At 43.7% G+C, this 24,772-nt stretch overlaps 1 protein-coding gene across 2 annotated transcripts in view; it reads left to right on the top strand.

Annotated features, from left to right (window-relative positions):
- Positions 1 to 24,189, top strand: part of PINX1 (PIN2 (TERF1) interacting telomerase inhibitor 1) — a 79,926-nt gene extending 55,737 nt beyond the window's left edge. The window contains exon 7 of one of the 2 annotated variants that reach the window (XM_027088032.1): positions 23,328 to 24,189. In XM_027088032.1, coding sequence (XP_026943833.1) covers positions 23,328 to 23,801 — 474 coding nt within the window. In that variant the 3' untranslated portion in view covers positions 23,802 to 24,189. The remainder of the gene's footprint in view (positions 1 to 23,327) is intronic. The other variant, XM_027088034.1, reaches the window with a different exon arrangement.
- Positions 24,190 to 24,772: the final 583 nt, after the last annotated feature.

Raw genomic sequence — 24,772 nt, 5'->3', positions numbered from 1 at the left:
CTGTTAGTCTGAAGATCTTAAAATTATCATCAAACCTGCAAGAGTCCCTTTTCTGCATATGGTGTGCCATTTGCAAATCTCATAAATTCAATCACTAAGATTATTTTACTGTGAATATGCTTTACTTCCTTCATTAATCATGAACAGTTCTTGAGTGTGTGCTGTGTGCCAGGCGCTCTTCAATGCAGTGGGCTGGAAGACAAGGCTTCCCAGACAACCCTTTGCAGACACGTGCCGGGAACTTAGACCATAGTGTCTGCATGCATTTGGAAGCAACTGAGGGATTTGAGGCATAGAAGGGGCATGATTATTTTTGCAATTTAGAAAGATCCTTTGGCTGCAGGAAATATGGAAGTAAGAATGAAGGCGGGAGGAGGAGGCAATAGGCAATTCAGTGAAGAGGCTGTTGTTCCAGAGAGGCATGGAAAGCCTGAGCCAAGGTTGTGGCAGAGAGCTGGAGCGAGAGGAACAGATTTGAGTGACACCAGGGGCTGGGGTGGATGCCCCAGGGCTCAGGGTCTGACTCGGCTTAGGCAGCTGCATGAGTGGATGGTAGTGTGGCTCCCTGGGCTGAGGAATGCCGAGGGAGGAGCAGTTCCGTGTGTGCTGATCAACTCAGCAGTGAAGTACCAGCTTGCAAAATGTGCATGTCGTCCTGGGCCTTCCCTGCAGTCACACTTTTTAACTTTGTTCCCACTCGCTGTATATTCACTTGCCTCTCATTTCATTGCTGTTTCTATTAATTGGTCTTTTCCACGCTTCACCTGATGCTGTGCGGTCCTCTTTTTGTGGACCTATCCACGTCTGCCAAAGCCATTCTTCCCTGGAGCCGTGTCTTCCTGATAAGCCTCCTTCGTTGTAATTTGGCTACTTTCTCCTGTCACTTCATGTGATTGAAGGCTTTTTTCCTTGGGTCTCATTAGAATCCCCGTAGACAGGAGCTGGTGGGTTTGGCGGGGAGGAAGCTTGAAGAGGCATAGGGACCATCTGGAGATGAAAGGGATGAAGCAAGGAGCTGGGCGAGTGGCAGAGGGAACTCAGAAAATGCCTCCTGGGACTGGTTCAGAGTCAAGGGCCACACCTGCCACTTGGCACGACAGCAGTCTGCCCTAAGTGCAATTATCCTGGAGGAAAGAGCACTCTGCCCTAAGCTTGTGGGGGTTTTTCTGTTTGTGTGTGTATATAAATTTCAGGTGACTTTTTTATTATAAAAGCAGTAAATATTCGCTGTAGAAAAACTATTGCCTATAGGTATGCATTAAGAAGAAGAAAAAAGCCATGATCCAAACACCCAGCGGTAACCATAATTAAACCTTGGGGTGTGGAGGACCGTGCGTGTGCTAGAGATGGTGTCCACCCCTTCCTGGCCGTCTCAAAAGCAGGATCACCGTGTACATGCTGTGGTGCACCTTTTTAAAAAGTCGCACGTTTTGTCCCTTCAGGAGCTTGCGTTTTTAGCTCTGCCGGGGAGCCTGAGGCACGTGCTGCTTATGGGCCCCAAGCTCCCTGGCTGTGCTCTGAAGGTGCCTCGCTGGACCGCTGCTCTCTTGACAGCGGAGGGAGCTCATCCGGCCTGCCTCCTCACCTTGCTGGCCCTCTGTTCTTCTCTTTGCCTAGCATCCCCTCAGTCCTGCTTGTCAGCTATGGAGAAGATAGGCTTTTTCACTCCCCCAGCATGTTTTGATGGCCTAAAAGTTGCCTGGTAATGGAGGGAAAGAAGGAGCTGGCTGGAAGGGGTGAGGCTGGCAGGAAGCCGTCCTGGGCTGGGCCCCTTTAACGAGCCCACGAGCAGTTTCCATTCCCCGCCTCCACCTTCATCCTGTGCTCTTCTCTACCCCTCATCCTGCTTTTCCCAGTCTCTTCAGTTCCCTGGTATTACATAATATTCCTGTTAGGCTCAGTTCCTGTTTTGCTAGCAAGAGGAATTGTGACTCTTTCAGGGAAAAACCCTGTTCTAACATTAGCAGTGGCTCTTGGTGGCCAATCCATGATCTCATATGGGAAACACACCGCTTTGCTGGCTTCTGTGTTCCCGTCCGAGTCAGTGCACAGATGGGATTACCTTTCTGCCTCGGTTGGCTTCCCCTCTGCCTTGTCCCTTCTGTGGGAGCCCGAGGTGGTATCTCTTAGGATAATGGAACTGCCAGCTTCAGTCCAGCCAGTTAGTGATCACTTTCACTCACGAGTAGGTGCCTTGGGTTACTCACTACCCTCCGGAGACAGTTCTAATATACTGGCAGACAAGACGTACATTCACTTCTTAAAACATTTTATTATGGAAAACTTAAAATGTAGGGAAAGTAGAGAGAATAGTAAGGGTCCCCACCTATCTGTTCCCAGCTCAACAATGATCAGTTCAAGGGCCAATATTATGTCAGCTGTACTCCACCCACTTTCTCTCCAATTATTGAAGCAATTCCTAGACATCATATCACTCTATCTTGTTATCTGATTTTAGCATTTCATTATACATCCCTAAAAGGTAAGGACTCTTAAACACACCATCCCAGTGCCATTATCATACCTGAAGAATGAACCACAATTCCTGAATGTCATCAAATCCAGTCAGTGTTCAAGTTTTCCCAGTTGCCTCTTAATTTTTTAGTTTGTGTGTGTGTGTTTGAATCAGGATCCTAAGAAGATTTGTATATTGCAATTAATTGATAATGTCTTTTAGACTCTTTTAACCTATAAGTTCCAATTACTCCTCTCTTTTTTCCTTGCAGTTTATTGTTGAAGAAACCTTGAATTTCTTGTCTTACAGGATTTTCCATACTCTGGATTTTGTTGATTTCATCTTCATACATCCTTTAATACATTTAATACATTCACTTTTTAAACCCTACAATGAATCCTTTTATAACATAAATTATCATCCCTGCTGAGACCCCTCTTTTTTTAAAAATTTATCTATTTATTTATTCATTCATTTATTTATTTTATTTTTGGCTGTGTTGGGTCTTCGTTGCTGCGCACGGGCTTTCTCTAGTGGGGCTACTCTTCGTTGCAGTGGCTTCTCTTGTTGTGGAGCACGAGCTCTAGGCGTGCAGGCTTCAGTAGTTGTGGCTCGCGGGCTCTAGAGCGCAGGCTCAGTAGTTATGGCGCAGGGGCTTAGTTCCTCTGCGGCATGTGGGATCTTCCCGGACCAGGGCTCGAACCCGTGTCTCCTGCATTGGCAGGCGGATTCTTAACCACTGCACCACAAGGGAAGCCCTGAGACCCCTCTTTTATCATTTAGGAGCCCCTTGCCTGGCTTTTACCAGGTAAATGGTTCCTGCCTTCATGTAACTCACAATGGACTCACAAAGACAGTAGTTAATATTGTAAGCTCTTCCAAAGTATTAATGTCCAGTAACAAATATTATAAAGCATAATGTCAAATATAGGCATCCCTGTTATAACACAATATATGTGTTCTTGAAAAATGTTACATTTTGCAAAATGCCATGTTAAGAATGATAGAGCTTGTGGGGAAAATCGGGTAAGAGGTAAACTGCTAAAACCTATGCAGTTTTGTAACCAAGACGACACACGTTGCCTGCCTCGCCACACCACCTCTTTCTCTCTCTGACACACACACACACACACGCACACGCACACGCACACGCACACGCACACACACACACACAGTTGCCTCATGAGATAATTCACTCAGACCAGGAAGACTAGCTCGGGGGATCTTTAAAATGCTCAAAAACAGTAGAATGAACACATTGGTTTATAGGTGGTGAGTTACTAAGGACGGAAGTGGAGCTCTGAGCTGTGGGGACGCCATTAAGGTTGGTTCCCTGGGAAGCAGACCTTCAAATGGACATTAATTAGCATGAAGGAAATGTATTGGGAGGTGCTTCTGGAGTCTTAGCTGGGAGGGGTGCCCGGGGGGAGGAATCAGGATCGGGCACGTGGAGAAGTTGGGCTGCCATGACGTAGTCACAAGTCCTCTGCTGACTCCACAGGGACCTCTTCAGAATCGCCCCAAATCTTTGCAGGATGCTGGGCCTTCACGGCCCTGCAGTGACCACTAGTCACTAGGGCCAGGCCCCTGCCCGCTGGGAATGGGAGTGTGACCTTACGCCAGGTGGCTGCTCCCAGAGAGGACTGACCCAGGAGCAAACGCTTCAGTCCTGAAGGGCGGGTCTGGGGATACAGCACAGCAGTTGCTGCCAGAGCTAGTTTTAGTTTTCTGAAAATAGAGCCGAAAGGGTCCTGCCTGAGCAACAGCCAAACTGAGAGGTTTGGGGTTTTCTTCCTTTCCTTCGGGGAGTATGTTTCTACACACACTGCCCTGGCTCCCCTGGCCTAGGAAAAATCACACAACTTCCATGTTTTACTACGACTCTTCCCCTGTTTACCTGTGGCAGATGAACCGCTTGGTGTTACAGAAAGAGATGCTGTCACGCTACAAACTATGCGAAAGAAGAGTAAAGGAATAATATCAGGGCCTCTTCACTTTTTCATTGACCTCAGAAAGTGTCGCCATTCACAGACGTGGCCTTGGCAGTTAATTGTCAGGCTTAGTGGCCCTGAGAAATTCACCTAAAATGTAAGGCTCTTGCCATGGTTGCACATGATAAATTGTACCTAACTTAGGCATCCTCTCCCACCAGATGTCACATCACAGACTTACAATGGTTAGTTACTACAGAACATCAGAGGAACTGAGAAAGTAGTCATTTCTCTGGCCATCAAAACACTGCTGACTAATTCCTTTCAGTGACTCTTCAAATACATTGACAAGGCAACAAGTGATGAAGGATAGTTCTGAAGCATGACAGGGCATTTTGGATTAATGAAAATGTGAAAAAATGACTAGGATCATGAACTCCAAATAGTTTTCTAACAAGTGCTTAGACTCATTTTATGTCTAACTTCAGTAACCTAGATTCAGTGAGGTTTCTGTTTCTATAGACAGGGAAGCTATTTTACCTAAGTATAATCTGAACATTTCAGGTCCTGTGGAATCTGTGCACCTTCAGAGATAAAATGGATGGCCTAATCTTGCTGCTGACCGTGTCCTAGTTCTGACATGTTAGCCATACAAAATCCCTTCATCTCCTAGCAATAGACTCAGCCCAGAAATTTTAGGCAACCAATCCTACCATCTTCAATTTGATTTCCCTGGCAACAAATTGGAACACTTGTCTAGCTAAGGAGGAAAGAGCTATTCACAGTACATTGCTTGTTCCTCTTAGGATGCATTACTCCATCCTCACATGGCAAGTGTGTACCCACATATATAGAGAGATGTAGATAGACATATACCACAGCATGCACTCATAAATTGGGTACTTAAAAAATGATCTTCCAACACTGGTTTGTTCAGTGTTGTGAAAAGTATTTGCATTTAAGATTTTCTTTCATTTCTTATTTATGTGTGGGGTTTAAGAACCTTTGTTCCATAGGTAAAAAACAGCTTCAACCCCAGCTTATTGTTTAAACTGTTCCAGTGGGATTGCTTTGATAAGAACTAATTATAATTAGTACAGCAAATATTTATAAATGAGCATTCCTAAATTTCTTGAAGCCACCTGAAAGCATTTCTTTTAAGAAATTTAACTAAGTATTTATCTTAGCCTTAGGAGTTCTTTGTAATTTAGACTATTTTGTAATTAAGTCATCTGGATAATTGATCACTGAAACACTATTGGATAGAGCTTAAGAATCTTGTCTTTTGTAGACTTTGGTTGTAAAGTAAAGTATTAAGGAGGATTCTGATTTGTTTATTTGCTAGGCCATAGAGATAATGTGAGAAGCTTAAACCCAGCCCTAAATTAGTAAGATTTCACTAGTAGCTCTAGGTGTAGTTTAGTATAGTTCTCAATGTTTATCAGTCATTAAATTGTAATCCTAAGTAATTCCACTGGATTCACATTATAACAGCCAAAAATTTCTATTTAAAACTCAATCTTTAACCTAAAGCTTTACAGGAATTTTCCAGGTAATTTTTTTCCTCCATAAGATGTAAATGATAAATAAGTTCTCTGTGTTTATTGGGAGTCAGCATGCTGGTAGGTCTTTCTGTTAGTCAGGGTTCTGTTACTTCTTATCTGAAGCCCCGTGAGCCACGAGCAGGAAGTTCACTGGGAGTTTTATTTCTTTGAACAGCGCTCAGCCTCTGCAAACAGCACAAGGCCAAAGTGTTTGGGTTTTGTTTTGTCATCTGGTGTCCTTTGACAAGTTTATCTTTTCTGCATCAGAAGGTGTCGTTTTTAAGCATCGTAGTAGCAGTAGTGACAGCCAGCCTGCAGTCACTTGTGTCCCCTGACCTTTGTCCAGGACTCCTTTTATAATTCTCATTCCAACTCTTAAAATCATATGGAGGATCTCAGTCTTACTTGACTGGTTTTGAAGCATTTTCTGGGCCTGAACTTTAAATAGCTTTTTTTAAAATATATATATATAAATTTATTTTAATTTTGGCTGCTTTGGGTCTTCTTTGCTGCGCGCGGGCTTTCTCTAGTGGCGGCGAGCGGGGGCTACTCTTCGTTGCGGTGCGCGGGCTTTTCATTGCGGTGGTTTCTCTTGTTGAGGAGAGCGGGCTCTAGGTGTGTGGGCTTCAGTAGTTGCAGCACATGGGCTCAGTAGTTGTGGCTCACGGGCTCTAGAGCACAGGCTCAGTATTTGTGGCCCATGGGCTTAGTTGCTCCGCGGCATGTGGGATCTTCCCAGACCAGGGATCGAACCTGTGTCCCCTACGTTGGCAGGCGGATTCTTAACCACTGTGCCACCAGGGAAGTCCCTTACGTAGCTTTTAACAAGTACTTAAATTTATTTTATGTCTTGATTTTAGTGACCTAGATTTAGTGGGATTTCTATTTCTCAAACAGAAAAGCTGACCTGGGGAAGGTACTTTACCTAAGAACAATCTGAACAGTCATGTCAGTGCCCTTTCTAAAAGGAAGGTAGCTTTTATAGGAAATTGTTGAGGAGACTTTGGAAATCAGTGCAGTTAATTTATTCCTGTGTATCACTGGAACCTGTAAATAGAGTATCAGCTTTAGATATTCATCTAATTCTTATTACAAAGTTGTTAAAGTTTCATATTGGAAATTGTTTACCTGCTTACTTTGTGATCCTAAGAAAAGCTTTTTTAAAAATGTATGATGTACTTTTTAAACAGTGACGTTCTTCATTTAGTTAAAGCAATTATTTAATTTGAGATTATCACCCTCATGCCCATCCCATCCCTTCCTCCCTGTTAAGATGATAATTACATTTTTAGGGAGTCAAAAGCATAGCATTTGTAGTATTCTGTTTTTTAATGGACCCCAATTACTAGATCCTGTAGTTTAGGCTGTAGAACAGGCTATATAACTATATAACAGGCTATATATAAAGAGGCTCGAGGCTTGGTCACGACTCCCTGTAGTGTCATCTATCATTATTTCATCATTCTTCTTCTGAGTAATGTTATTTTAATTGCTTTCTTCGTTTCTAGTTCCCCTGATCCAGACCCTTCCAATTCCTTTTTCTTCTTAACTCAGATGTTTCTCCTTGCCATCCAAGAGCATTGTTGAATGACAAATGATTAAACGAATAAGACACAACCCATTTTCACAGTCTAGTTGGGAAGTCAGAGATGTGCAGAATCAACTGGAGCAAAGGCCTTGAGTGCTGTGCAAGGGGTCTGGGGACATACGTGATGTAGTGATGAATTCAGCTTGCAGAGATTAAAGCAGGTAACGTATGTGTGTCGTCTTAAAGGAGTAGCAGTTGCCAGGTTGAAAGGCCTTGCAAGGAGAAAAGAAAACCATACCCACAAAGACAGATCCTTGAAAAAGCAAAGGGCCTTTGGGGAGCAGCAAGCACATTTATAGGGCTAGACTGTAAAGGTGGGTAGAGACGGGCAAGCACCCCATACACTTATACACTTCTCCCCCCTGTGTTACTATAAATAAATCCCAGAAATCATAACATTTCACCCACGAACACTTCAGTACTTCAGAACATATCTCTAAAATGTACTTCAGGACATATCCCTAAAAGATAAAGGACTTTTTAAAAATGTATAACTCCAAGACAATTATTATACTCTGTAAAACTTGGTAAAAATTGCATACTATCATCAGTAAGTGTTCAGAGTTTCAATTTTCATAAATGTCATCAATTTTAGTTTTCTTTACAGTTTCTTTGTTTGAGTCAGGCTCTAAGTAAGGTTCACATATAATGATTGGTTGATGTATCTCTAAGTTTCTTTCAATCTGTAGATTCCCTCTCCATATCTCTTTCTTTTCCTCTCATTTTTAGAATGAAATTTAGAATAGAGATTTTCACATATCTACTATTTGATTACCTAGGGGTAATAAATAAGTAATATTTTGTTTATTTCCTCTATTTACCAGTTTTCAAATGGAAGAGCTTCTTTAGCGTTCCCTGAAAGGGACCAGTGAGTTTTCCTTTTCTGTATCACTCATGGATTGAAATATATTTATGTTCCAATGTGTTGCATCTGTCATGTTTATTTTTTATTTTTTTGCGGTACGCAGGCCTCTCACTGTTGTGGCCTCTCCCGTTGCGGAGCACAGGCTCCGGACATGCAGCCTCAGCTGCCATGGCTCACGGGCCCAGCGGCTCCATGGCATGTGGGATCTTCCTGGACCGGGGCACGAACCCATGTCCCCTGCATCGGCAGGCGGCCTCTCAACCACTGCGCCACCAGGGAAGCCCTGTCATCTTTATTTTTTATGATGAAATTTTCCATCTGCCCAGTGAGAACCTCTTCAAGTTGGTTCCTAAATTCTTTTGACGTGACCCTAAATGGTATTTGATCACTCCTTCTACCTGGTATAAGATTTTTCAGACCCACCTTGTACATTTGCTGCCCCAGGTTTGGAGTCATCCATTTCTCCCCGGTTCCTTTTAGTGGTAAATGATATTTAGAGGCCAAATCTAGGCAGTAGGGTTGCTCAGTGCTACTAGGTTGGTCTTTGTTCCTGGGCCTTAGAACACTGAAAGAACTGTAATCTTTTTTAATGATAAAGTATATTATGAGTCTATATTCATATTGCTTATTCAAATTCAGGACCACAAGACTTAACCTCATTAATCTTTTATCTTTATTTATCCACAGTAAGATTCTTGGAATCTATCAATTCTAGAAATAAAAAGCATTAAAATATCACGTTACTCATTTGCTTATTTCCCATTGTATGTACTGTAGTCACAGAATAACATCTATAATTTGATTATAAAAAAAAAGTACATTGAGGGGTTTTTAAAAAAAGCGTTTTTTTGCCAATTCTTCTTGTCCTTAGGGTATATCCCATTAGGTTATGTACAGTCAAATTACAGTGTTTTAAAGTCATTTGGAATTTTCTTCTGTGAAAGGATTCAAGCAACTGGTTGCAAAGTCAGGTTCATTTTTTTTTTTTAAGAAATTGCCTTCTTAAATTTTAATTGTGTTATATGTCCATTGATTCCTGATTATGTTCTCCATTTTTATTCTCTTGATTATTTTGTAAATTATTCACTGCTGTAATTTGAACTTTGCACAGACTTTTACAGGGAACCCGATTTCCAGATCTTTCTTCTTTACTTGGTTATCCCACTGGTCAGACCGTGCAGCTCTTACTGCTTGCACGTAATCCCAAGGAGAAAATATGGTTATATTGTAGGCAGTCTTTAACCTTGATACCTACATACTTGGCATGATTTAGGACATATTATTTCTCTGCCACCGTCTATTCCAAGGTGGAAGAGTGATTTTTCTGACTAAGCCTGGGAACAGATATTCCCATTTCAATAATGGGATAGCTAAGGAAGAGCTAGCCTTTTCTCCCAAAGTCACCTAGCAGACTGGTTGTTCATAACGGAATGCTTACCTGGTCCTCTTTTCACCTCCCTACCGGGTATCTGCCATTTTTGGTAAAAGCTCACCCCCTTAGACAGGCCAAGGTAGATCAAAGATTTAGGAGAACTACTCATTTTATCCAGATCATGGCAGTGTCTGTGTGAGCAGACCGTCTCAAAGTAGGTTCAGCATAACTATGCTAATTCCATGGGGTGGCCGGGGATGTTATACCCCAAAGGGTTCCAAAGTGAAATAAGTCTTGGAAATTCTGAAATTTAACAACTACCGATCTCTCAGATGATGGTGTGCATTATGAACTGAAGGGAGGAATAGCACAGGTTTGTTTCTCAGGCTCACTTAACTATGAATCCATCCCAGTTTGTCATCAGGCGACATGTTGTGCTGGAAAATAAGCCTCCTTCTAGATTTCCCATTACAGGACATAGGCAGGACAGAGGAACATGTTAACCCATGTCACAGGGATCCACTCAGCAGAATTCAGATTCTGAGAGAATTCTGGGGGACACACGGCTTGGTTCCATCAGCAAGAACTTGAAAAAACAAAAAAGACAGGGGGTGGGAACCTATAGTCTGAAAGAGACAGGAGACATATCAACCAATCACAATATATGAACCTTATTAGGAAACAGATTCAAATGAATTACAATAAGAAATAACTTAAAAGTCAATAAAGTCAATGTGAACACAGACTAGATACTTAGTGATGTTAAGGGATTTTTGTTAAATTTTTTATGTGATAATATAGTTGTGGATTTTTCTTAGAGCTGTTATCTTTTAGAGATACATACTGAAATACTTATAAAGTATATGATACTTTTGATTTGCTTTGAACTAATACGAGTAGAGATGGTTATAATGGTGATGGTTGTTGTGATAAATTTTGAAGCTGGGTAATGGGTACGTTGTGTTCATTATACTAGTTTATCTGCTTTTCCTTATATTTGAAAATTTACATGATAAAAACATTTTAAAAAGAAGACTGCCAGGACTTCCTTGGTGGTCCTGTGGTTAAGAATCCACCTTCCAATGCAGGGGACGTGGGTTCGATCCCTGGTCGGGGAACTAAAATCCTGCGCACCACAACCTGCATGCCACAACAAAGATCCCACAGCTGCAACTAAGACCCAACAGAGCCAAATAAATAAAATTAAATACATTACTTAAAAAAAAGAAGAAGACTGCCAAATCTGTATCACTTTCACATGAGTTCCTTAGAAATCACCGAGGCCATAACTGATTTAAATTACCTTGCTCAGTGTAGCCCAGTTTAGCTGCTCCAGCAGCCTTGTTCCCCAAAGAGGTCATCAGTGACATCCTCCTATGTTTGGAAGAGTATCTCAAAGCCTTGCTTGTTTCTTTGCGATACGGAAATGGAGTGGTGAGTGGCCCCAGAAAACACTGGTTGTCTGAATGGAGGCACGTGTGCCTGTAGGAAGCATTCTCTCTGCAGCCTCTGGTTTATAGGCCCCTGGCTGGAACATCGACAAGCAGATCGGACTTGTGCTACGTGCCCGGGAGCCAGTAGCACAAAGCAGTTAGGGGCAGGGCTCAAAGCAAGGAAGGTGGTGGTGCATTCCAACCAGAAAGGAAGTTCTTGTAAAAACTTCTGTCCCAGTTGCTGCAGTTTTAGCAAAATGAGATGTAAAATTTGTGGTTTTTTTAAAAGACAGTTTTATTTGAGCCAAACCATTTTAAGGTGTGTTAAAAACCTCACCTCTTTTCTTCATTCTACATCCCTTCCTACCTCCCTCCCTCCAATCCCCAAGCTGCTCACCACCCAGCCCCCCTTAGGCTAGTTTGTTGCCAGTCATGGTGCTGTCCACTCTGGAAAGTAGCAGGAAGAGCTGATAAGGTGCTGAGGACAGAAATCTCTGGTCTTATCTCTGTCTAGCACACGGTGCCGAGAGTGCATCCTTTTCCTGTCCTCAGACAAGAGACATAAACCGACCATCTCCTGGAAGCACGGACTTCAAACAGGACTTGGGGGCCTGCCTCTACTTTCTGTAAGGCCAGAAAGGAGAAAGTGGGTCATTGCTTTTTTTGGAGGTTGTTTTAGTAGCAGTAAAAATGTATGTTGTCTTCTAGACCAACAAACATAACTTCATAATAAGACATGAATTAAAAGAGCAGAAGAAAAGAAAAAGAAGCAAGGGCTGAGGGCAAGGGCTACCAAAACAACCAGAGCTGTAAGTCACTGGGCTGTTTTGTTTGGTTAGACTTTCTGTAGGTTTGCCCGAAAGGATTAGATTTGGCTTTTTGTTTGTTGACAGATCAAGCAAATGGTTTTAAGAGCTTTTGTGATAAGAAAACATTGATACCTAGATGGCCCAGTGTTGGAGGAGAAGAGTGAAATATTGGTTCATTTTTCCTTCTGCCCCTCTGTTATGGCAGGAAAGCAGAAATAACATTCTCTCCCAGATTTTCATCCTGCGATGTAATGAAAATAAGATGAAGAGGAACCTTCCTTTGGGTTTTAGCGCAGCTGGTGGCTGGTGAGGTGATACTTTGCTTCTTATGCTGTAGTCTGGAGTGACCGTGGTAGGGACACCGGTGACATGGGTGTAGGCGTTACCATCTCCCTCTGGGTCCTCCTTGGAGCCTCACCAGGTAGACCCAGAAGAGTCAGTCAACCTCAGCTTCATCCTCAGTCATCTGGATCCTCATAAAGATCCAGTTTGCAGCATAAAACTACAGTACAGAAGAGACCAGGCTTGGTGCTTTGTTACCACTTTTGGAAGACGTTGGTCACTGGCCAGTGCTCACAAACAGCCAATTGTTGGAATTCCAAAAGTTAATGACACCTTAAGAATTGTGCTTATTATATAATAGTAAAGGTCCAATTTTATTCTTGCAAGTTTCTTAGTCTCCTGTTACTGAGTGCTGTGAAATTATCTAGGCTACAGTGAATGTTAGAGTTATAATGGACCTTAACAACATAGCTGTTGCTTTTCAAACTGTATTCCGTAAAGCCCCGAGAGTTCGTCAAAGATGCCTCGGGGGCCTTACAAAGGGAGAGGAGGGTCAGGACATGAGCTTTGGGTTCCCCCAACGCCACCTCAACCACTGTTCCCCTGGTATGTTATACATTGGCCTTCTGTTTAAGATTTCGTCTGGAGAAAGACACACACTGCTAAAACCATGTTTGAAAAAAGTCACTGAGTAAGCCCTCCTTCCTTGTTTTGCAAACGATTTGCTTTGAGGCCCAGAAAGTACAGTGACTTGTCCAAGATCACACATTCTCTCAGATGTGAGTCAGATTTCTTGACACCCAGGTTATGGCTGCTTCTACTACACTGAACTTAGCACCTTCCTTACTTTCCTTTGAGTATTTTATACCAGTGCCACTCAAAGTATCGTCCACAGGCCAGCCCGTGACAGGACAGAAATTGAGAGTAAGCATTTAGAAACTTTTATAGTAGTGTGATTAATTTTTAGAAATTGGAACTTGTGTTTTATATGTCTTTTTGAAATTTTGTTTTCTAATTTTTTTTTTTTTAACAAAAATCTTGGCCCACAATAGATAGGAGATTTTAAAAAGAAAAATAATTGGCCCTTCACCCCTGGTAGTTTGGGAAGCACTGTGATGCAGGGCATTGAATCTCCACAGAGGTTGAGCCAGTTATGGGCTGCAAACAAGAGGCAGGTCTTGCTTTAAGGAACTTTTTTGGATTTTGAGCAGGTAAGGAGGCAATATTACTTGTTCTTTTTCCTTAATATGTTTCTTGCTTATAAAATAAAATTATAGCTTGCATGAAACTAAGAGATGATATATTTAAATATATATGATAGTAATATATGAGAATTATCTATTTAATAGCAGTAATAATTTTAATTTTTATGAACTCTTTGGAATTGTAATCTCAGTTTAATTGGTTAGAGGTTTTGTTGAATGGAGTTGTATTGTAGTTGGTTTTCTTGTTTAGTTTCTGTCTATTCTAAAAAATAAATTCTCCTGTTGCATTTTGTTTTTAATTTTATTGTGGCAAGAACACTTAGATGAGATCTACCCAGACCTTTTTATAATTTTTTTTTTTTAACTGTGTGTCTCCCACAGATGGGAGCTCCTGTCTGGGCCCCGGCCCTGGTCAAGTAAACAGTAGCTGCTGGAGCTGCTCAGTGGTTGTTTATGAAGGACTGGATGGCCACGGCTTTGGACCTCAGCCTCCTCAAGATCTTATTTTTTTTGTATAATTTACTTTTATTCCACGACTCAGTGATTTCAGGATTTTATCTAATTATTCTTACTAGCTTAAATATCCTTTAAACATAGAATTATTTTGCCCTACCAAATTTACTCCTAGAAGTATTTTTTAAATATTTGTTACTTTAGTTTCTGGTCAATTAAAAAGAGGTCTATATAACGATAAATCCCATATAGTATACAGGAGCTGAGGGAGAGGACTTTAGTAATAACTTCATTCACCTGAATTAATTTACCCTTCTCTTCTTATTCCAAATAACTATTCATACTCTACTCCTTGTTTCAGAATAGTACGTTCTCTAAAATCTTCAAAAGATGCTATGTTTTCTATAATAAGGAGCCTAAATTTGAGTTGTTAATGATTCCTAAGCGATTTTCAAGTCAGTGGAGTAAAGGTGGAAGAGACGGGCCCTTTCGTCAGCCTCTGCTTCTGCTTTTGGAGGCTCAGGCATTAGGCTTCAACTACTTACAAAAGCTTTTTGTCCTGTCTCCAGAGAGCAGGGAACAGAACCAGTTGACCTAGAATCATAAACGATAGCCAGTTTGGATTATTTTTAGGCTTCAATCAAAGAAATTGGTACCTGTGTCACATTGATCATTTCTAGCTTTGGAGGAGCCTCGTTTATCTTGTAACGGCCAATGTGTTGTGAAATGTTGTCACATGGATCACTGCAACTTTCCAGGCCTTAAGACTGTTGAGGGAGGCAGGAAACCTGCTCCTTTTTTCTTTTCCCTCCCTCTCTTTCCCCAGAGGCTGTATGACTCTTGTCAGTAGCTCTGATGTCAGTTACTTGAGAGAGGTTGTTGCCATAGAGAACCATCCCTTTAAAACATGTTTATGTTGGCTTTTCGTAATGAGTGGTAATTTGAGCAGCTGATGAGGCAAGTGGAAAAAAAAATGAACAGCTTTGTTAGCACTGGCCTTCCTACGAGGCATTTGGCATTATTTGTAGTTCTTTGCTGTTGTTCAGGGAAAAGCAAGATATTCTGTCCCTTCCAGTCCCCCGTTATCTTCTCTGAGCTGTCCAGTTCATTTATCTGAGTCTGTAAATTCCAGGCAGGGTTCTAATGCCTAACGTTAGAGAGGTATCTGCCTGCTTACAGTGGGTTGGGAGTTCTCTTTGATGTCAGATCACTTCGTAAGCAAACTTCGTCCTTGTCTGCCAGAAATCAAACGGCAGATGGCAGCCCTCTCTACCCCTCACTAGCATAATTCAGTAAGTTAACAAGAGACTGAGATTGAGAACTTCATCAAAACCCAGAGCCCTCCAACCAACTCCGTGTGTGTGTGTGTGTGTGTATATACTTCACATGCATCTAACATTTCCAAAAAGCAGACTATATTTCATAATAAATTTTATTCATTCAGCAAATATTTACATAGCATCTGTTATGTTTACTTATATACTAGAGAGAAAACAAATTTTTCTTACTGATGAAATTCAAAACTTTATTTATGGACACTGATATTTGAAATTCACATAGTTTTCATGTCATGAAATAGTCTTCCTTTGATTCTCTTTGATTCTCTCCCCCTCCCTCCCCCCATTTAAAATGTAAAAACCGGCAGCAGCCGGATTTGGCCCTCGGGGCATGTGCCAGCCAGAGAGCCCTCCTGGAACCCCTGCACAGGTCCTGGGTTCCTAGAACCTGTTTGCATGAGCATACACACACTGTACACATGTACACACTCACATAAAGTTAAGAGTTGCTGTGTAGTTCTAGTTCTGTTGTTGTATTTTTTTATTTTTAACCCCTCTTCACATCAAAACTTCCCGTCAGTCAGTGGGGTCTTGTATTTGTTTTTAACTCTTGTGATGCTTGCTGATCCTGCAACTGATTGTGTTTCCAGGCAGATTCCATGAGGCCGGTTATTTCTGAGACTTTCTGTGTTTATCCTAACTCCACATGTGAGTGAGTGAATGATATCTTGAAAAAAACACCAGATTTTACCCCTGAGTAAACTTCTTGTGAGTGCAAACATAGCTCATTGTCAGTGAAACAGTGTTTTCAATCATGTGGAAACCAAAAAGGTACCATAGAAAGCAAGAGGAGAAATGCTGACATAGTCGCACAGTCTCTGCTTTATGACCAACATGTTGATTGCTCCTTGCTTAACCTCTGGAGGCAAACCATTCTGATGACTCGCAGGAATGCGCAGCTTCCCAGGTTGTGTGATGAGCTCAAGATAACATGTAGGCTGCACCTTAACAACCTGCTGCCGGGGGGGTGGGGGGGGGGGGGGGGGGGGGGGCTTCTCGTGGAACTTGATCCACCTGTTTGTCTTCTCAGAGTGATCTCCTGACTTTGCCTTGGATGTACTCTAGAACTCACTTGCTTTCCAGCCTCTTCTCTTGATGGCGAGAACAGTCACAACCCACGCATGTCACCTTATTGCTGATGTTCAGCCCGCCCCACATCATGCATGTGATAGTTCCGTAAAACACAGCACCCCATTTTCCCGATTTACCTAATCTTCCAGAAGGTGACATGATGACATGTGGAATAATAGACCAGAAGAGACATGTATGGATCGTTTGACTGAGCTGTTCATCGCTCAGGGCCACAGGGAGTGATGGGCTGATCACACTAAAAGGCACTGGGATGCACCTGCAGAAGTTAGCGGAGCGAATTGCACTGGGAGGCAAGGTGGCATCTGCTTAGAAGGGTGTGGTTTCATCTGGGTGGGAAGACTGTCCACTGCAAAATGCTGGTGCTCTCTTTGCTTGCCACCCTTCCAAGCCCCTTCTAGTCTTGAGCCCCGCCTGGCACGCAGAGGAACCTGTGCTGACAAATACAAAGCTTCCGGTTCAGTGGGGGGGTGGGAGTGCTTCCCAGCCTGGATCTGCCTGGGGCTGGTGTCTTTTGTGCTTTCCTGGAGCGCTCACCATGTGTTTGTTCTTCATTAGAGGCTGTGCTGAACCCAAATGAAATAGGCATGATTTCTGCCCTCAAGGAACTTAAAAATTCCTTGGGAAGATGCTTAGAAAGCAAATTATACAAAACCAGAAAGTACAAGTAACCAATTGCTAGTCACAGTAGTAACCAAGGGAGGTTGTTCACAGGGGACCAGCTTCTTGAAGGAGGCAGCTTTGCACTTGACCTTTAACGGAGTGACGCACACAACTGTGTATGAAGAATCTGGAAGAGCGTCGCGGGGAGCATCACAGGCGACCGCGGCAGTGCCTTCGGCTCCCTCTGTTGGCGAAGGGTTTTGTGCTCACATGTCCTGGCACCCCCTCACCTCAGCACTGCCCCCATCTTGACGGGCTTCATACCTGAAATGGCTTCATACCTGAATTCATCACTGTCCTAAGTGGATGGGCGCAATTTCTGCCTCCCAGGAGACATCAAGACATAACTTGTGTTTGTCAGAGCTGTCCTGCCGGAAAGTTTAGAGAAGACGCAAGTGTTCTTTCAAACTACTCACTTGCCAAGCTTTCTTAACTCTTCACAGACTAATGCAGCACAAGCTGATGACACAGGCTGGGGTGGAAGTGTGCATTTGTTCATCACAGGCAGTAGTTCTCAGAGCTAATGACCCTGTTGCTAAGTCCATTACCCTTGAGCTCTGGCTGTCTGCTTTTTCTTTCAATGAGCAAGTTCATTGAAGGATTGCTGTTGCAGCCTGTGTCGCAACGTGGAAATCAAAAGGCTTCAATCATCTTGTCGCTTAAGATCGGCAGTGACATATGAGAAAGGCTGGTGAGCTAAAGCGTTGTGCCTTTGAAAGCTCATCCTGGACTGTGTGCTTATCATAACTGATAAGACTTTATGCTTGTGGTGCATCTGCCCCAAACACCTCTCTGAATTCTCTATCCAAACTGCTGTGATCCCTGCCCCAAAAGTTACTAACAACATTTTTCTGAGAATAATAAAGAGAATCCTCTGTATTTGGGCAATTCACTGTTAATCCATCTCAGTAGACATGTTTGAATGACACCGAGGACTGGGAACCCAGAAGAGCTTGAGCAGACAGCTCACTGAGCTGCAAAGCCTCTAGGCAGAGCACCTAAAAGAAGCGAAGAACAAGCTCATGACATTCTGTAGCCATTTGAGAAAAGGCGACATGCATCTTTCAGGCACCTGAGATGATTATGGTATATGATAGCTAATTTCTTAAGTGTCTCTCTCTGCAAGGTCTTGTGTCCTTTGCATCCAACTCTTCCCGCCCCCCGCCCCTACCCCATTTGTAATTCAGAATGGCCAGAGATAGGTTGAGGCCTTAAGATTCTCCAGCTCTAATTATAAAACTCTTGGGCTTCCCTGGTGGCGCAGTGGTTGAGAGTCCGCCTGCCGATGCAGGGGACACGGGTTCGTGCCCCGGTCTGGGAAGATCCCACATGCCGCGGAGCGGCTGGGCCCGTGAGCCATGGCCACTGAGGCTGCGCGTCCGGAGCCTGTGCTCCGCAGCGGGAGAGGCCACAGCAGTGAGAGGCCCGCATACCGCAAACAAACAAACAAAAAAACAACAACTCTTAAGCCTGGTTTCAGGCTATTTTTTTATTTATATGAATTGCAAACTAGATAATAGAGTTTTTTTCTATTTAGAAAGTAGTATCTATTTCTTGTGGCCTTTTTTCCGACCTGAAGTTTTAGCATCAGTTAACTTCTGCCTCATAAAGTTGAGCATGGACCAATTGATATATACTTCAGTGTTGGGATGATTTCTGAAGAGAGAAACAGTGACAAGTGGGTCTGTGTGATGCAGGCCGGAAGTTGGGATGCTGGCGTGGAGGGCGTGGAGGGAGGATGGGCTCTGTGCCTGGCAGCCTTGGGCCAAATCCTACTTCTGCCAGTTCCCACCGTCAGGCCTTCTGAATATTAAGTGCTTTGAGGTTCGGTTTCTACCCCTGTCAAGGTGAGGTGACATACGATAATAAGTGATTGCCACACTGAAGGCATTCAAGAAATGATAGCCGCTTTCTTCAGTGCACCGGGCTGCGGGCACTCTGGGTCAAGTCTCCACACATGATGGCGGGAGTAGTCCCGCCGGGCTCTTCTGGCTTTAAGCCACTGAGGTTCTGTGAGCTGGGGAGCAGTCCTCCTGGGTTCTGACCCTCAGAGTGTTTATTGGTTGGGGTAGAAATTAAGGCCCTTGCTGTCACTTGGGAAAATCCATCGTCAAATGTTTTTTTAAACACAGGCTGTACACTCATAGGTTCTGAAAGAAATGAGAACACTGCGGGGTTTTCTGAGACAGACAAGATTAACCCATGAAACAGTGTTTTAGAACAACACAGACTATTTCATTTTATATTTTTAAAATGGTAGCTTTTAAAATATATGGAAAATAATTCAAGATTCTCAATGTAGCTTTGGATCTTTCTTTTTAATTAACAAAAAGGGAGGTAGAGTAGTGGATATATTACAAATTTAGGGAGAGATCTTTTAAACTGTTTTGTTGATTCCCTTACCGTTTCCCCTCATTGACCGAACTGTGTCTTTGGAAAGCTTCTTCGTCTTAGGTGCACTGCATGGCCTCGGATATGCACAGCTGCAGGCGACATGTCCCTTCCCCAGCTGAGTGAGGAGACCAGTGAACTGACGGGACATCAAGGCCAACAGAAAGGCTGGAGGTTCTACAGAGAGACCCCTACCTAGCTCCTACTATAGAGACTCTATCCCTCACTGTCCCCAGGGGAAAGCCTGACTGTCCTTGCGTATGCCGTGACTGGACAGCTATTTTATCTCTTGGCATTCAAGCAGGACTTAAGGAATCTTAGATTGTAGAGGCATGAAGCTGAGGGAGAGATTGCCAGGTCATTCGTTCCAGAAACCCATCACATTTCCGCTTCCATCCGGATAGCTTCATTGGTATTTTCCCGACTCTCTGCCTCTTGAGAACACAAATTTTTAGGGTATGTAAAGGATCAGTGGAGACTTTCAAGCCAAGGTATCTAAAAAGAGAACCTTCAAAACCTTAAGTACAAAATGGGAATTTATTATCATTTTTAAAGTTCCAGCTTCTTACTACCTTTCTTAGAAATATTAGGATGATTTCCAGGACTTAGGTTTAAAATAGATTCATATTCCAGTTAGTAGTCACCCCAGTTTGTTGCTTTTATTGATTTTAGCTTCTAATATATAGTGTCAGTTCTTTTAAATGAATGCTTACAAATTATTCATTGCAAAATAGTATTTGGCCCTTTCTGTTCTCCTAAGTAGTATTACTAGATCTGCTCTCCAGCTGTGTGCTCTCTTACAGGTGGTGTAAAATATTCTCTGGGGATGGACTTGTAGGTGCATTGCTGTCACTCCTGCATCTTGGCCTGACAGGTGGGGTGATAGTGGTCTATGAGCTGAGCTCATCTGCTACCTGCTTATAGAGCCTCACTATCCCTCCTCTGCTGTCTGGTGTCACAGAGGAATGGCCAGCCCAAATGTCATTTCATAGTTCAGTAAGTTTTAGACTTTCAGGTCTAATTTAACCTACTTATTTGACTTGATTAGTAACTGAGATCCAGAGAGGTTATGGGATTTATCTAAGGCTCTCCATTAGTTAATAGCAGGAATTGGAATTTTAAAAGAAAAGGTTTCCTAAATCCCTAAGCTTAAATCAAATGTTCGGTAAGATCATTAGTTAACCATACCTCCCTTGCTAGTATTTTGTATGGAACAGGAAGTTTTCAAGTTATTTGTAAATTTATTTTACTAGATTTTAGAACACTGTTAGCAAATTGGGATCCTCAAAGTTTATGAAGCAGTGAAAGTCACATTTGGTATTACAGATTTTTTATTTTTTGGTGGGGGGGTTGCATTATGCGTTTAGTGGAAATGTGGGAAGAAGCGAGTTTGTTGCTATTTCAGAGTACTAAAAAGTTGCCGGTGCTTTTCTCAGTACTTGTTTACTTTGAAGAAGAGACCAGATATGAAAAGTATTCATTTTCTTAAAAAGGTGTACATTGTTCACATTCATGCATTCATGGCTGAGAATATAGAAACAGGGATTGTAATCACTGTAGTAAAACTGGGTTTATGATTTATAAAGTCATGAAATATGAGACCTGGGCTTTGCTTCTACAGCAGTCAGGTCTGCAACCTATTCCTCCTTTGTTGCCATGGTTTTCAAAACAGGTACATTCCTGGAGTGTGGGAGGCTGCCCACCACTCTCCCCTGCAAGTCATTGTTTCGCCTCCACTTCCCTTGGGTGCTGGCATCTCTCTGGCTTGTCTCCACGCCCCACTGAGCTTGGTGTGCAGTGGCCCATGATTATTAAAATCCTTATCACCAGAGGACTTGATTACGAGCAGAGTTATTTTCTAGGATTAGAAAGACCCGCAGAGTTCAACAAGTGACTCAAAAATGATCTTGTATTTTCTAGTAATTAAAAGTGTGATTAATACCAGTACTTAGTTCCTGTGATTTAACTGTTAAAAGCAGGAATTCAGAAGGTAATAAACAGGTGAACAAGGTAAGGAGCCATAGGATATGACTCGAATTTGAGTTCCTAGGACACAGATACACTCCAGAGGAGGTGGCCCACGTAAGACAAACTCCTCTCATACTGTGAAGCTAAGTGAGACCTATTTTATGTAAACAGGCCTGCTTCATGGAGACTTGCCGTGTGTGGCTGTGTGCCGTTACTAAACGGAAGGCAAGACCTTTCTCGTCCATCAGGCGGGGATTGGCTGGGATCAGGAGAGCCTTGAGAAGATTTTTCATCCTGCTGTGCAAAATTTCAGCTCTTTTTCAACATTTGAGGAACAAAAAGACAAAGTGACCTTGTGTTTTTGGCTCCTGTGGCAGCTATTTTAAAATTTTTCTCAAAATTACCTCGTGGGATTCCAGCCCAAACTGAATATTGATAGATAACATTTAAAAAGCTCATTTGGTTTATTCCACATGTTCTGCATTTTACCTTTTGAAATTTAAGAAACTGACTACGTGATTTTGTGGTTTTAGCCCTGAGTAAAATAAGGTTTGTGCTGATTAGATAAGCTGTGATGTTGTTGGTAAGGTACCCTTTGGGGAGAGCTTGCTGGGTCAGCGGCCATTCAGAGCCCAATTGCCCACTGATATAATACCGATTCAGCCATAATTTCAGACGGGACGCTACTTTGATCCCACTGAGCCGGGTTTTGAGTGCTGCTGTAACAAGAAAATACCTGGTCCAGTTATATGTGTGGTTGTAATAAAGTTAGCTGCACAAGCAGAGCTTTGCCCGCCCAGTTCAGAATAATTTGCAGACTCCTAATTTGGAAACTGATTTATTCAGAAAACTGTTTTCCCACCTCATGAAAGGGTCGGACCACCCAGCTCGTCCTGTGTGAATAAGTGAATGTGAAGGGAGAAGCCAGGTAATTATGAAAACCTAAGTTTAGTGTATTTGTTTAAGGGCTTGATTATTTTAAAAGACTGTGGGCAGAATTATTCCAGACACTGACCTTACCTAAAGCACAGTCCTTATATGCTTCCATTTGAAGGTGCTTCCTTTTTCACGCACACCTTTTCATCTCCCTACTGCCAGCCAGCCACAACCTATATGGTGTGATAGCAGCATTTGATTTTTTATCCCAGCCTATTAAGTTAGCATTTTTGTTTTCCTCTTCTCAAGCCTTCTCAAGCCTTCCAACTGAGTGTATTTATGTAAAATTAAAATGTAAACCACACTTAATCCTGGCGGTTATGAGTGAGTAATTCCTCCATTTAGAAGCAGACGGACACAGCCATGGGTGTCTAGTTCACGGCAATGTAGGGGGGGGGCGCGTCTCATGTCTCCACCCCCAGCTGAGGGCAGAGGGCACCCCAGCTCTCCTGTTCCTTCCGGGAGGAAGGGGGCACACGGGCCCTTCCAGCCTCGGTGCCTCCTCTCTCGAGCGGCCAGAGGGCCACGCTCTGGACACACCAGGGTCGAGGCTGGCACGTGGCTCCTGGTTTAGCAGGGGCTCCCATATACGCGTGGCGTCTGAGCTTGTGGGTCAGGGCGCAAAGGCCTGTGTATCCACAGCGAGACCAAGTAGGTGTCTGACGACACCCCAGAGCTCCGGGTTTTTAGGGTCCTTGTTTCTGATGGAGACTCTGGGAACTTCGTTGCCATTTATAAGGTTGTTGCCAAGGGGCCATTCTGTCAGAATGGCGTCCAGGTGACTCACCATCTACCTTGTGAAGTTAGCCTCCGACTCCCCGGCCTCCCACCCCGTACGGCCCTCAGCTGGTGCGCATGGCCACTGCATTCCGCACCGTGCGGCTCAGCTCTACCCGACGGCCGGCAAGGGGTCCAGGGGGAGCCCGGCCCCCCAGCCACGCGGGCTCCGGGCGGTGGTGAGTGACTAGCTGATGCGTAACCGGTGTTACTCTTCTCCCCACCTCAGGGCCAGCCCAGTCCCGACGCTGCAGAGGGGACTGACGTCTCCCCCATGACCACCAGTGCCTTCACCATCCGCGAGTACTTTGCCAGGCGCATGGCGGAGCGCAAGAGTAAGGCGCAGGGCACGGCCGTGGGGCCAGAGGCTTCAGAGACCCCAGTGGAAAGGAAAGCAGGGAAGAAAAGAAAGAAAGAGGGGAAAGATAAAAGTGTGGAGAATTGCACCCACCCCAAGGCCAAGAAGAAGAGAGACCAAGTTGAGTGGCAGCTGGGAGACCCACGCTGGGACGAGAATTCTGGTGCTGCTTCTGAGGGTGAAGAAGGTTGCGTGGCGCCACTCGATGACCGGGACCCTCCCTCGAGGCCCAGAAACAGGAAAGAAAAGAAAAGGGGACAGAAGCAAGCTGAGACAGCAGAGGACGGTACGCTGGATGAAACACCAGTGAAAAAGAAGAGGAAAAAGAAGAAAGGTTCCAAATAAATTCTCTGGAGCCAGGGCCTCCCAGCTTCTCAGCTGTCAGGGCGCTGCTGGGGCAAACTCCCTGGCCCGATGGCAGAGCCGGTTCACTCCGCGAGCCGCGCACAGCCTCGGACACGCCCGGCCCTGCTGCATCTCGCCCTCACGCTTTCCCAAATCGGATTCCCAGAACTTCTTAGTGTCCCAAATCATGGCTCTCAGAAACAAATACATTTCTTTCTTAGACTCTGAGTCCACCGTATTTATTCCCCTTCATGTGAGTACATCGTTATGTGCACGTGCTTGTGTGTGTAGGTCTCTCACAGTCTGTATTTGCTCTTGATTTCTTTCAGTAACAGTGAACTGTGCTTCCTGCTGAAGGACTCGGTCTAATTAAAGGATTAAGAGGCAATAGTTGGCATTCAGATAGCTCTTTTTGTTCTATAGCCAACCGTATGTTTCTGCCAAGTTGCTTTTATATCATTACATTCCCAAATCAGAGAGTTGTTTTGGTCTGGTTTGGTTTGGTTCTGATGGGGAATTTGTTTTAATGCCGTCTTTTCCACTAAGCAGTGGCAGCCGTGTATTTTGAGGAGTTTGAGCTGACGGTGGGGGCAGTTTAACTTCCCAGCGCTCTCACAGGAGCCCTCTTGCGGTTCCTCAGCGAGAGTCGGTGGTCAGGTACATTTCCATTAGGTGTCCTCAAGGACAGGTGCCCTAGAGTGGACTCCTCCTTAACGGTGACCGTCAGGGGATCCTCAGGAAGTTGAAAGAAAAACTGAGACTCTAAGCTTATGAAATTACTTTCATCTAGACTGGGACTGCCTTGTGAAAGCTCCTAAAAGTATAAATATCACATAAAGAGCAAAAGACACCTTCAGTCCTGCTCACACCGGATGGTGTCACCTCCTGGGTTTATACGGCCTCTGCCATCCCGTGGCGTGTCTCCCCGTGTGCAGCGTAAACCCTCCCCACGCGGGTTTCCCCGGAAAACT

The sequence above is a fragment of the Aethalodelphis obliquidens genome, unplaced genomic scaffold (assembly GCF_003676395.1).
Source record: "Aethalodelphis obliquidens isolate GAN/ISIS:26980383/991018 unplaced genomic scaffold, ASM367639v1 scaffold61, whole genome shotgun sequence".
NCBI lineage: Eukaryota > Metazoa > Chordata > Mammalia > Artiodactyla > Delphinidae > Aethalodelphis > Aethalodelphis obliquidens.
The sequence above is the reverse complement of the archived record's forward strand: the minus strand, read 5'-3'. Positions and strand labels throughout refer to the sequence as shown.